The sequence below is a fragment of the Lontra canadensis genome, unplaced genomic scaffold, assembly GCF_010015895.1.
Source record: "Lontra canadensis isolate GAN:19392208 unplaced genomic scaffold, GSC_riverotter_1.0 scaffold110, whole genome shotgun sequence".
Classification (NCBI taxonomy): domain Eukaryota; kingdom Metazoa; phylum Chordata; class Mammalia; order Carnivora; family Mustelidae; genus Lontra; species Lontra canadensis.
In genome coordinates this window covers 4,151,249-4,165,330 of record NW_022631104.1, presented here as the reverse complement: position 1 = coordinate 4,165,330, position 14,082 = coordinate 4,151,249, and the positions used below count along the sequence as shown (strand labels likewise).

General features: G+C 52.0%; 1 protein-coding gene across 8 annotated transcripts in view; it reads left to right on the top strand.

The window, feature by feature from the left end:
- Nucleotides 1-14,082, top strand: part of GAS7 (growth arrest specific 7) — a 189,306-nt gene that overhangs the window by 131,753 nt on the left and 43,471 nt on the right. For all 8 annotated transcript variants that reach the window (XM_032840037.1, XM_032840036.1, XM_032840038.1 and 5 more), the window contains one exon: nucleotides 7,476-7,556. In XM_032840037.1, coding sequence (XP_032695928.1) covers nucleotides 7,476-7,556 — 81 coding nt within the window. The remainder of the gene's footprint in view (nucleotides 1-7,475; nucleotides 7,557-14,082) is intronic.

Genomic DNA, 14,082 nt, shown 5'->3' with positions numbered 1-14,082 from the left:
ACCCAACTCCATTCTCACGGTCTTACTTTGATCTGAGTCAGCATTCATTCATCAGACACCCAACTGTTTATGATACGTGGTACCCGGGAGACGGGGATACGTTGATATGACACAGCCCTAGAGTTTTCAGGGGCCGGCTCTGAGAATCTATTTTTACCAAGGGGTCTCAATGACCCTGATGAGTGGCCAAGTTTGGGAAATAAGATTGGAGCTCAGGTAGATGCCTGTGCTTACGTCCTGGACCCCAAGGGTCCCGGCTTTCGTTTTGATAAAGTCTTGGGACCTGCCTGTATTTTCTCCACCATAAGATGGGAGGTCATAATATCTGTGAGCAGCCCCTGCCTATTAGCTCATGACAAGACACCTGTTCCTATATTGCAATCAACGCTCATTACCCCACAACCCCAGTTCAGGGATTCCTGGGGTGTTGGCCTGGATCTGAACTGTGTAAGGAGCTTGGTACACCAGGGATCCTCAAGGGTTTGAAAGACAGGCTCAGAGAGTTCCAGGCGCCCCACTCCCCATGTCTGCACTAGAATTCCCGTGGCTACTGCTGGTCTTGCCACTGGCTACCTCTTCACATTGGTATCACCAGCCTCTGTGAACCGGCCTTAAGAGCCGGTGCCCCTGGGCTTGCTAGAAGGATCCTTGGAGCTGCTGGTAGACTGCCACTAGTTAACTGAGAGACAACCCTAGAGCTCAGAAATGCTGCAGAAGGCATTCTAGGACCAGAGGGAGCCCTTCCCTCCCTCTCCCTTTGGGGGATGTGTTCTAAGGGGTGGACTTGGGATTTCAGTGTCTATAACACCAATGCCTGAGCTCCTAGGTGCCTAACAGCAGCTCTGGGCTGAGGAGTGTTTTAAGCATCAGGGGCAGCTGTACAGTCCATTTCTTTCCCTTTCCAGAATAGCAGAGTCCTGGTGTCACTCCTTCCTCAGAGGGGGGACTCTCAGTGCTTGGGGGGAGGGCCTCCCCAGGGCCGGTCATAGTTTTGTGCGTGCTGCCCGCGACTGTTGGATCCTGGGCATTGGGGGCCATTAGTTAGCACCTTCCCACTTCCGCTCCCATGCCCCCAGATTTAGCTCCTGCCATGCAGTTCTAGCTACAGCTCAGGACGCAGACTATGGGGTCCAGTGGCCAGGGTGAAGTCTTCCCATGCTGCCCCAGACTAGAGGTGTTGCCCAGGCTCAGTCACCGTCCTGCTGGTAGATCAGACCTAGGGGAGCCCACAGAACATAGTTCTGCTGATGGCCCGCAGATGGCTGTTTGCAAAAAGCCCGTGTCTTTGTTTGCTGAGGATCTGAGCCGTGTGAATGGGGCTGGGGGCTGTAATGCAAGCCCCCATGGAAGCTTCCCAAATGAGAATCTCTTGGGTCAATCTGTCCATCCTGGGAGTCATTCGACAGTTCAGGAATTGTCTCTCAGCCCATGGGGTCTGAAGCCAACATGGAGGGGTCTGGTTCGAGAGCTCAGGGCATGAGGCAGGAGTCATCGCCTGAACACCCACTTCCCTGACCCTTCCCGAGTGAGACATCCCCAGATCCCACCGGTGTCCCAGCTCTTGGTGGTGATGGTGGTGGTGGTGCTATCCTCATCTGGACGGGCCCTGCCCCACTCATGCCACGCTCCCCAGCTCCTCCTGCTCCTTCTGGAGGGAGTTCTGGAAGGGTCCAGGCTTGTCTCCATCCCCGGAGGACTGACAGGGTGGACAGGGAGAGGCAGTATTCACAGATGACACATCTAGGGCACCAGATGTGCTGAGAGGACGCATGGTGGCTGAGTCTAGGAAGCCTGCTGGGATGCAGGGCCTGCCATAGCGACCACCATTGGACCATGCCGTTTCTCTGCTTCAAACCCTGCAGCGGCTGCCACCACATCATGAGTTGCGCACCCAGAATGGCTGATTCCCGAGGATTTGCATTTCTAGAGATGTTCATGCTGCTGGTCCAGGACCCCACTGTGAGAGACCCTCCCACGTTCTATCAGCACTGGGCTGTGTGATCTGGCACTTGTGATGGAGGGTCACTTCTAAGGCTGGGTGATGAAAGGCATCGTGGCTTCTCCCTTTTCTGTCGGCACTCACATTCTGAGAGGGACGGCGGGGCCACGATGGGAGCGGCCCCGTGGCGAGGAACCTTGGCCCCCACCTGCATCCGTGTGAGTGCAGCATCTCAGAAGTGGCTCCTCCAGCCCCACTCAAGCCTTCGGATGACACAGTCCCAGCTAAGACCCTGACGGGGACCTCATGGAACCACCCCGTGAAGCCCCTCCTAGAACCATGTGACATCATCAATGCTTGTTCATCCCATCTGCTGAGTTTGGGGTGGTTTCTGATGCAGCAAGAGATACTTAGTACTTCTCGAACTTGACTCACATGTGCCTTTCCCGGGGAGGCCTTGCTCGGCCACCCTTCTACAATTACACCCCTGTCAGTACTATTTTTTATTCCTCTTCCCTGCTTCATTCTTTAGCACATACCTCTGTCTAACCCGATCTGTTTCACTTACTTACCCTCCTTCCACTCCCATCAGAAAATTTTAAATTTTCATTCATGGAAAATTTGATGTGTCAATATTTCCAAACTAGACAGAATAGCGTCATGACTACTAGAACGTATGCCAAGGGAGGAGGGTGTTTAACCCATTCTGTTTCCTGCAGTGTCCACGGGGCGCGGAACACAGCCAGACGCTAGTAGCCAGTAGGCCTTTGAGTATAGTATAGTTATATTCAATAATAGAATTTATTACGTTGTAGCAAATATTTACCATGTCATAAAGATTTCTGATATTTATGTGAAATCAGTATAGTCACACTTTAAATTTAGAGGATGATTCTCACACAGAGAGTGGCATATAGAGGAAAACAGTGCTGTTTTGGGGGTAGCTCCTGGAGCCCCAACACAGAGCCTTGGGGGTGTTAGTGTCACTGGCACGGTGGAGGGTGTCTCTGCTGACAGACTGAGTCACAGTTCTGCTGCTTCTCACTGAGGCCTCAGCATCTTTCTTTAGAAAAAGGAAATGGGGGATGCCTGGGTGGCTTACTGGTCAAGCGTCTGCCTTGGGCTCAGGTCATGATCCCGGAGTCCTGGGATCCTGCGCTCGCTGCTCAGCGGGGAGCCTGCTTCTCCCTCTGCCTGTTGCCCCCCACCCCCGGCTCGTGCTCCCTCTCTCAAATAAATAAATAAAATCTTAAAAGGAAATGGAAATTATAGCACCCATTTTGTAGTAATTCTGGGGGCCCTGAAGGAGATGCACAGTGTGGAGGGACTTGGGGTAGACCAGGCAGGAATGGGTGTTCAGAGAGCAGTGGTTCATTTCCTGTGGAGAGTCTGTGGTTGGAGTTCAGGTTTCATTTAATTATAAGAAGGGGCTGGAAATGTCCTGTCGCCAGAGACCCCTAATTGACATGATTGCAAAGCCAGGGGCACAGGAAACACTGGGACATGGGAGGGAACCAGTGTCTGCTGCTGAGGTCCCCAAGGGAGAGACAAGCAGGACCCTCCGGGCGCTGACTTGGGCTCTGGCGTGCTGTACCTTCCCTTGGTGGAGGCTGGCCTGATTGCAGATTCTGCACAGCCGGCCTAAGGCAGAACCAAGGTGCAGGGGTTGGGGGTGTCCCCTGATGCTCCTGGGACCTGCCTTCTTGGTTGGGGTGCAGCACGTGACCAAGGAGACCAGGGCAGCCCCGGAGTGGGGGTAGGGGGACTAGCTTCTAGGATGGTTGGGGCAGGGGCTGGAGAAGGGAGCAGCAGCGCTGCTATGGGGCTAGGAAAACCTGAGCAGAGCCTAGCAAACCCTTCCAGTGAGGAAAATGGGGGGTGGGAGATGGGGTCTAGGAAAGAAGCCAAGGTTGGGGCCACCCCCAAACAAGGGAAAGGGAGACTGGAAGTAGTGGAGAGAAGAGAGATGAAGAAGCACAATTAGAGATTTAGAAGGAAGAATGTTGGGGGGAAGGTAAGGTGGAGGGGACTGCAGGAATCTCAGAGCCCATCCAGAACCCAAAAGGGCCCAATTCCCCCGGAGCTGGTACCTCTGGTAATTCATCTGGTAGCCACCAGGGGCAGTAGAGAGCCACCACACAGGAGTTGGGGGTGGTTGCGGAGGGGGCGGGGTGGGGGGGCGGTCAGCGTGGGACTGGGAGGGGCAGGGCTGACACATTGCGCAAGGCGGGTCACCAGGACCAACGGCCGAGATCCAGGGGCTCCTTGTGGCTTTCCCACTGGAAGCCGCTCTTTCTGAGGCAAGCGGGCTCTAGTCTTAACAAGGACAATGCCGTCCAGAAGTAACCGTGTGAGATTAGTAACTGGTGCCTTGCTTCCCATCTTAGGATCAGCATCGTTATCACAGTCATTATTATTTTAAGGAGGGGCCCTCTGTGCTTTGAATCCCAGGCTTACATCTCTGTCCGCCTTTCAGCTATACTTACCCTCAGGAGTTTTATTCTCCGTGGCAGTCATTGTCGTCCACTGATGGGGAAATTAAAACTCTCTGGCCTGGAGCGTCCATGGCTAGAACAACCTCCCTGGGCTTGATCAGTCCACAGGCTTGTTGATCTGTGTGTGTGTGTGTGTGTGTGTGTGTGTGTGTGTTTCTGGTTTGGGTGGAGGAAGTCAGAATGAGTTAGGGTTGCCCTTGGGGAAATATGTGTTTTTCATGGATTGAGTTGGATGGGCAGTGTCTCCAAGAACACGTCTCACTTCTTCCGCTCTGACCTTGCTGTGTGCACTCCCCCCAGCCCCAAGCCTTTGGGGCGTGCCTGGCCACGGTTCTCCTAGTAGGAGTCTGGATGTTTCTGGAACCCTCTGGAACCTTCTGGAACCCTCCTCTATCCCTCTAACCCTCAGGGATAGGACCCAGAGCCCTGTCAGGCCCCAAGGTGCTGTTTCAATTTTGCTTGGTGGAGGAGCCTGGCGTGCTGTAAACAGATTAGGGAATCTTTTATGGGAAAAGGCTTAGAAATGGCTTCCTCTCCATGGGTGGTATGGTCCTCTGGGGTGACGTTTCCTGCTGCTGGTGAGGTCACTCAGCCAGGGTCCCCGTGGCTCGCTCCAGACATCCGCCTGGCCTGCCTGGCTGCGTTCCTGTCTCGGGCTTGTGGGGATCTGTGTTTTGGGTTGGCCGGAGAGGGCCAGGATGGGGGGGTTGGGCTGAATCCTTCAGTCCGTTCTCTTGCCCTGATGAAGTTTGGCCTGACAGTTGTGGTTCTTGTGGGATGGAGGGCCTCCAGCTTCTGGGGGGCCTGGAAGTGACCCCGACCAGCTCAGCCATGCCACTGTCTCCATGCTGCGCATCCCTTCTCCCTGCAGCCCTCTGGGGTTACTCCATTTGCCGCCAGGAGTCACTGTGGAGTTCTTGGGACCCATGAATGCAGCTCCTGCCCACATAGAATTCGCTTTCATCTTGTCCGAGAAGAGCTGGCGTGCCCTCTTAGACAGCCCAGCTGACCTAGGAACCCAGCCTTCCAGGTGTTTGCTGCCCTGCTCCCAGCTGACTTTCACAGGCTCCAAGAGGGCAGAAGGTGCTGCTGGGTCTTCTCTGAAATCAGGTTGGTGGCATCAGCCACCAAAAGGGTTGGAGGAAATGGTCCCCAGGACTCGGCTAAGAGGCTCTGCAGCTGGAGACATCTGGGAGACGCACCAGGGCATTGACTCTAGAAAGTTTGCGCATTTGGAAGCAGGGGAGAAACGCAGTCTGGGAAGGCTGCATGGTGGAAGAGGCATTTTAGTTGAGACTTGACTAATGAATAGTATTGATTTGGCCATCCAGAGATGGTGGTGGGGGTGAGGGAAGGACTACAGCAAAGGCATGTTCCAAGACCAGCAGATGTGTGGGAATGGAGTCAGTGGGAGGTCAATGTTATTCTGTGTGCTGGGTGGGGGAGGAGCCTGCAAAGGATTTTCCCCCTGTGTGTATGACTTGTAGCAAGAGCAGGGCTCTGGGTGAGCCTGCCACCCCCTCCTCCCATGGGAAGCCAGTGAGCCTGCTTTTCTGGTCACTTCTGGACATGAAGGGACCTTAATCTCTCCCTACCCCGGGTTCTGGAGCCCTAAGCTCCTTAAACCCAAACAATGGGTTTAAGGTTTTTAAGCCCACTGATCAAAGCTGGAGGGCAGGAGTGTCGGGGCCAAAAAGACCAGTGAGCCCAACCCTTTCATTTCAGATGAAGAATCAGAGGACCAGAGAGGTGGTCTGACTTGCCCAGGGCTGCACAGCCAATGACAGGCAGAGCTGAGGCAGGAACCTGCTTCTCTTGATGGGGCACCCTCATGGAGAGAAGCCATTGAAAAGCTATGTTTATTTTTGTTTTTAGTCTCTGAGACCATCAAGATTTTAGTAATAGAATTTTTTATTAAATAATGTCACGTCCACATAATGGACTCTCTAAAAATAACTTTATATGGGTGTTTGGCATGAATACGGTGATTGCCTTGAGTGGGTACCACTATCGATCTCCTTTTACAGAGGAGGAAACCGAGGAACCAGGAGGACAGGGAGCTTGGCGGAGGTTCCGTGGGTGGGGAGAGGCAGAGCTGGGATTCCAACCCAGACAGTCTGGTTCCAGAAAAGATACCAAAGGGTTGATAGGGAAGACTTCTGAGCTGTGGAACTCTGGATACTACTTTTTTCTTCCTTTCTTTTTTTTAAGATATTGTTTATTTGAGAGAGAGAGCCAGCATGCATGGGGGGCGGGGCAGAGGGAGATGGAGAGGCAGACACCCCGCAGAGCAGGAAGCCCGATGCGGGGCTTGATCCCAGGACCCTAAGATCATGACCTGAGCTGAAGGCAGGCGCTTAACCAACTGAGCCCCCCCAGGAGCCCCGGATACAGCTCTCTTCTCTGTGTTTTTCTACATTGTCAAATTATATGGAGTGAGAAAGGATTGTTTTTATCACTGGATGACTTCATAAGAAGTCTCTGCTCTCAGGGGTGATGCAGGGGGAGGGGGGCAAGCCCATGGCTGCAAGTATTAGTTGTTTTCCTGGCTGGCCGGTGTAGCTGGGCATCTGGAGAGGGAGAAGCGGCCAGTGTGATGCAGGGGTTGTGATTCAGATGAAATGTGGGCCTGTAGCTAGGAAGGACTTGGGAAATCACCCCCATTTGACAGAGTACCCCTCACCCCCATCTCTGTCTAGACCCCATGCAAGGGCTCCTTCCTCTGGCTTGGGGGTTTTGGGTAACAGTGGGCACTTGGGAGAAATGCCCGGGCAGATGTGGAGTTGAGTGAGTTGGCAGCCTTGGGGGATTGGAGGGGGCGATGGGGGATGTTTCCGAGGGTGCCCCCTCGTAAAGAGAAACTGTGTTGTCATGGGATGAGGAAGGGGGATGACGTGGGTCAGAAAGCCAGCTCCTGCTTCCCAGGGGTTGGCCAGGAAGGTGGCTGGCCAGGTCTCTACGTTTTCTAGCTCTGCTCTGTGACCCTCTGAGATTTTGCCCTATGAGCCTCTCAAAGTGACTGTGTTTCTTTCTTTGACTAGAGACCACCTGGGAACGTCCCAGCAGTTCTCCTGGGATTCCAGCCAGCCCTGGCCCTCACAGGAGCTCTCTGCCTCCAACAGGTACAGTCAACTCACTCCTTTGGGGCAACTGTTGGTGGGGGGGGCACACAGACCCATCTTCCCTGGAAAAGCCAAGACTCTGGGTTCTGGGGTCTGGAACCTGGCTGGGGATCTTACTGGCCAAACCCAGGGAGCAAGTTAGAGGGCTAGGAGGGTGGGCTGACCCTGGCTGTGTCAGCAGCAACCTGACCCTCCCTCCCTATCAGGTGCTTAGGGAGGGAAGATGGCCAGGGGAGGTGAGACCTCAGGGCCGTAAACTGTCTGCTGATCTGGGTACCCAAAGTGGGGGGGCAGAATTTCCTGCACTGTTCGGAATGCATCAAGGAGTAAAAGTTAAAAGAGGCAGATTTTTACAGGGTTGCTTTCGAATAGAATGTTCTAGAAGGCACTTGGGATTGCTGGCAGGGTGTGAGTTCTCTGTCTGCAAAGACAATCAACCCTTCATCGGGGGGGGTGTTCTAGGCTGCCCTGGGCAACGCATTCCTGGAAAAATCACCCCCAGGGGTGAGAACCACTGCGCTAGGGGCAGGAAAACCTAACTAGTTCATACATAACTAGTACCAGTACTAGTAGTACCAGCTAACAAGGGCAGAACCACCCTTGTACTCAAGCTTCTGCAAATGCATGAGTGGTGGGGTTTCAAGTCTTTCCTTCAAAGACTATGCCAGATGCTTTTCTCGGTACCTGAGATCAAGTCACAGATGAGCCACACCAGTGTTTGGAATGGCTCCCAGGAACCCACGTTCTAGCAGGGGACTTGGGCAAACAAGCCAAGGCGAAATGTGACAGATTGTCCTTGCATGTTCTCATGCAAGGCATTAAAGTCAAACAGAGGGACAGAGTGGGATGGCAGAGTCAGGGATGGCCCTGGTGAGAAGATGGGTGTGTGTGCAGGAATGGGGAAGTGGTGGTGAAGTATTCTGGGCCAGGGAGAAGCCTGTGCAAAGCCCCTGGGGCAGGAGTGATGTTAGTGGGGTTTGGAACACAAAGCAGGCCAGTGTGGCTTGAGGGTGGGGGACAAGGGGGAGAGTAGTAGGTGATGAGGGGAGAGCAGTCAGCAGGGGTAGAATCTGCTGGACCCCCCCAAGCCTCAGGAATGTGGTGGGATTTTATCCTGAGCACAGCAGTTGGACTGAGGGTAAGAGTGACACGCAGTAGGGATGTCTTGTCTTCACGAGACACTACCTTCTCGAAGCTACCAGGCTGTACTTAGCTGTGTCAGGATGGCTCTTGGTTAAACAGTGATGGGCATTGCTTGCAGTGGAGGGTGGGAGGTAGGGAGTGAGAACAGCATGGAAAATTCCACCACATTCATCCTAGATGGTCGTTTCTGAAGAAGAACATGGAAAAGTAGATCAGGAAAGATATCCATGAGAACCCCTAAGGAAACCAGCCAAGGCCAGCTCAGGCAGCCTCCCCTTCGTGGAGGCAGAAGGGTGAGGAGGTCCTTGGTTCAACTCTTAAGTTGTAGCTTCATGAGCTCATGGAGAAGGCTTGAAGAGCACCTGTAGACAGCAATTGTTTTCTTGGTGCAGTTTGGTCGGACGCTGGATGCAGAGTCCAGCCAGGTGACCAGCCGGGGGGCGAGATCTGGGAATACACCCAGCACCCCCCCACAAAGAGGATTCCGCTCTTTGAGTGTTGGGTGCCACTTAGAGGGTTAGCACTGAGCTGGGCAATTTTCCTCCATCACCTCCTTGAAGACCACCAGCGTCGGGAGCTGTGTTGATCCCATAGCTTTACTGGAGGTGTTCCACGCCAGGTTTTCTGGGTGAGGTCCGCATAACTGTAAAGTTGGAGCCCAAACAGAAGAGAAAAGGCTCTATTCAGTCACTGCTGCGAATATTAAAAATAATCCTTGGGCTGATTTAATGTGCAGGGTGGACGCCGTGATTTACGGGCAGAGTAAAAAACAAGGTTCTAGGAGTTTCGTGGACATGTCACTGGGTAAAATGAAAGAGAGTGCAACCAGCGTGGTCCAGTAGAACTTTCCAGGATAACAGAAATGTGCTGTGTGTACGCTGTCGGCTGTGGTAGCGCTGGGCGCATGGCTGGTGGACACGTCAAATGTGTCCAGTGCAGCCAAGGAATGGAATTAGCTTAATTTTACTTAATATATTTTTTTATAAAATTTTGGAGTAATTTTAGGTTTACAGAGGAATTACAAAGCCGGTACAGAGAGTTCCTATATGCCTTGGCCTCAGTTTCCCCAGTGGTTAATATCCTACATGACTAGGGTACATTTGTCAGAAGTAGGAAACGAACGTCGTAGGTCACCGTTAACTAAATTTTATGCGGACGTCACCAGGTTTTCCCCTCATGTCCTCTTTCTGTTCTGGGTCCTAATCCTGGATACCACATGGCACTTATATTTTATTTATATCTAATTGGTTAGAGGGCGCCTGGGTGGCTCAGTGGGGTAAGCGCCGACTCTTGGTTTCGTCTCTGGTCATGATCTCAGGGTCCTAGGATTGAGCCCGACATCAGGCTCTCTGCTCAGTGGGGAGTTGGCACCTCCCTCTCTGTGCTCTCTCTCTCTCTCAAATAAATAAATAAAATCTTTTAAAGAAAATCTTGTAAAAAATAAATAAATATAATTGGTTAGCATTTAAAGAGCTCCCTATGACCGGCACTGGTCTCATCAGCTGGGGCAGGTGTAGAGAGCGAGTGAATTCCTTTCCAAGCTTCCCGCCCTGGGATGTGCATTTGAGCTTTTGTTTTTCTGTTTCTTAAAGGCGAGAGGAAGTCCCATCTTCTAGTGAGTCGCCCTGCTGGTGAGGGGGTGGGAGTTATCGGGAAGCCTGGGTTCACATTCTGGCTTTGCCCGGCCTGCGGGCTTGACCCCACTGAGGGACACTTAGCTGATGGGCGGGCCTCCAGATCACAGGGGAGTGAGCGAGGTCCCTTTGAGTACATGGATCTGCCAGACAGGAGGCGCTCTCTGCTTCCCAGGGGCCTCTGCTCAGGGGGCTCCCCCTCTCTCCAGCCCCAATCAAAAAACCCTAAACCAAAAAACCCTAACAGCTGTTCTCTCCCACATAGTTGCAAAGCAGGACCCTCCCTGGGTTCTTCAGAGTTAGCAAGTCACCAGGCCTAGAACATTTCCATGGCCCTTAGCCAGATCTCACCATTGACTCAGGAAAGGCCAGGGGCCGGGGCACCACCCCCTGGAAGGGGGCTCACATGTTCCTCACTGTGTCTCATCAACTCTGGCCCCAGAGATCTCACCGAAGCCCCGGACAGTAGCCACAGGCTTTCAACCATGTACAATCACGTGGGCAGATACATTGTGGGTTCTATTTTGGGGGATACAGTTTACATTCTAGACAGTTGGGGAAGACCATGAAAAACCAGGTGGCCAGACGGATGTTTCCAGGCCCAAAGATTCTAACGTACCACTGCTCCCCCAAGCAGAACAACTGGGTAGATGCAGCCTCCCTCAACCACATGGGCTATGGTGAGGGCGTGAGGCAGGGATCGTGCCCACGGGACCATCGGAGGTGCTGAGCACAACACTGGCCCCGGCACATGGTTCACCCGACTTCAAAACCCGCCTTCACACAGCCACACCTGTTCCCAAAGTGGGTTCTGTGGTATACTTGCTTTTCTGCCCCACAGGGGTTCTGCGTCCGTGTAAGTGTGGGAACACCACACACACACTGTTGCCTCGCTTGAGGTTCACCGAGCACATCGGCATGCACGAGGACCCATTTTGGTAGGGCTTCACAGATGTTGGGTTTTCTGCAGATGGAAGGTTTGGGGTCACCCCTCATGGAGTGAGAATGTCAGCACCATGTTTCCCAATGGTGTTTTCCCACATTGCGTCTCGGTGTCACATGTGGGCCATGCTCTTAATCTTTCAGGCTTTTTCATTCTAATTATATTTGTTGTGGGAACTTGCTCTGTGGTCGGAGATCTTTGATGTTACTGTTGTAATTGTGTTGGGGCAACCATAAGCCATGTGCCCTATAGGACAGTGAACTTCACTGATGAGTGTGGTGTGTGTTCTGACCGCTCCACTGACCAGCCATCCCCGCCCCCACCACAATCCTCCTCTCCTTAGCCTTCCTGTTCCCTGAGACACAACCATATTGAAATGTGGCCAATTAACCCCACAGGGGCCTCTAAGTGTTCAAGGGAAAGGAAGAGTCACGCGTCTCTCACTTGAAATCACATCCTGGAAATGGTTACACTTAGTGAGGAAAGTGTGTTGAGAGCTGAGATCGGCCGAAAGCTTGGCCTCTTGTGCCAAAGTGAGCCAAGTCATGAAGTTGTGAACGCAGAGGAAAGTTCTTGAAGGAAAGTACACTGCTGCTCTGGTGAACACACGAATGGCAAGAAAGAGAAACAGCCTTCTTCAGCGTGGAGAGTCTCTGTGGTCTAGACAGAAGGTCAAAACAGCCCCAATGTTCCCTTAAGCCAGAAGCCTAACCCAGATCAAGGCCCTAATGCTCTTCAATTCCATGAAGGCCGAGAGAGGTGAGGAAGCCACAGAAGAAAATTCTGAAGCTAGCAGGGGTTGGTTCAGGAGGTCTAAGGAAAGAAGCCGTCTCCCTGACGTGAAAGAGCAAGGTCAAATAGCAAGCCCTGCAGCAGGTTCTCCAGAAGACGGAGCTGAGCTAAGGATGAAAGTGGCTACACTCCCAACAGATCTTCAGTGTGGGTGAAACTGCCCTCTAGTGGAAGAAGACGCCACCTAGAACTTTCATAGCTGGAGAGGAGAAGTCAATGCCTGGTTTCAAAGCTTCAAAGGACAGGCAAGCTGACTCTCTGGCTAGGAGCTCATGCAGCTGGTGACTTTAAGTTGCAGCCAATACTCCTTTACATTCCGAGAATCCCAGGGCCCTTCAGAATGATGCTAGATCCACTCTGCCCATGCTCTATCTGTGCACAAACAAAGCCTGCACGACAGCACAGCTCTTTATGACCTAGTTTCCTGAATATTTTAAGCCATTGTGGAGACCCACTGCTCAGAAAAAAGGATTCTTTTCAAAATATGGTGGCTCACTAACCATGCACCTGGTCTCCCCAGAGCTCTGATGGAGATGGGGAGTGAGATCCGTGTCATTTGCATTCCCGTCTACACGACAGTCATCGGCACTCCATAGGTCAAGGAGTCATTTTGACCTTCAAGCTTCAGTATTTAAGAAACCTATTTTGTAAGTCTCTAGCTGCCATACATAACAATTTCTCTGATGGATCTGAGCAAGGTACATGGAAAACCTTCTGGAAAGGATTCTCCCTTCTACGTGCCATTAAGAACATTCATGATGCATGAGAAGAGGTCACAATATCGACACGAACAGGAGTTTGGAGGAAGTCGATTCCAACACTCAAGGATGACTCTGGAGGGTGGTCAAGACTCGAATGGAGGCAGTCATTGCAGATGTGGTAGAAACAGCAGGAGACCTAAAATCGGAAGTGGAGCCAGGAGGTGGGATTTAGTGGCTGCAATCTCGTGACAAAACCAGTGGATGATGAGTGGCTTCTTAGGGATGAGCATAGAATGTGGTTTCCCAAGATGGCATCTACTGCTGCTGAAGTTGCTGAGATGACAACAAAGCATTGAAAGCATTGAACTTTGTTGATAAAGTCGACTCCAATACGAAAGAGGTTCTCCTATGGGTCAGAAACTATCAAACAGCGTCACATGCTACAGAGGAATCAGTTGCGTAAAGGTCACTCAGTGCAGCCAATTTCACTGTTGTCTTGTTTTAAGAAATTGCCACTGTCATCCCAGCCTTCGGCACCCACCACCCTGAGCAGTCGGCAGCCATAAACGCTGAGGCAAGACCCTCCAGCAACAAAAAGAGGAGGCCTCCGATGATAGCTAATAGTTTGGTTTGGGTTGTTTTTAGCAATAAAGGATTTTTAAATTAAGTATGCACGTATTTTAGACACAATGTAACTGCACACTTGATAGAGTATAGCGTAAACATAACTTCTATGTGAACTGAGAAATCAAAACTTTAGTCTGACTCTCCTTCTTGTGATGTTTGCTTTGTTAGTCTGGATCCCAATGTGCAGTATCTCTGAGGTGTGCCTATATGTAGAAAGGCCTCCCTATAATAAAGCAATTTTATCTGAATAATGGGAGCACTTGTCCCAAAGTCTTTGGATCATAAGACTTGACCTCTACCTTCACTGCTTCGCACGTGGAATAGACATCGTGCCATATTTGTGTCGTGTGTCGCATGCCCCAGGAAACGCTGCGTTCCACCATGTTGACTGTGTGAATTGGAGGAGGGGGTGGGTTTTAGAGCCAAGGCCTCGGGGCTCCCGGGCCTCTTCAGCTTGAGGAAAGAGAGTATGTGTTTATTCCAGAAAAAAAGAGAGATTGCACCAGACCTAAAGGAGGCGGAAAGGGGGCCGTCTCCAGGGCTGGTTTTCTTGTTTGAGAGAACAAGTCTACTCTTGGAGCCTCTTAAGGAATGGAAGTGTGGACAGTCGGGTATGGAGGATGGAGCTTTCTCAACTGGGGGACTGTAGCTGGAGGGGAAGCAGAGCTCCTGGGAGTGTGAATTCT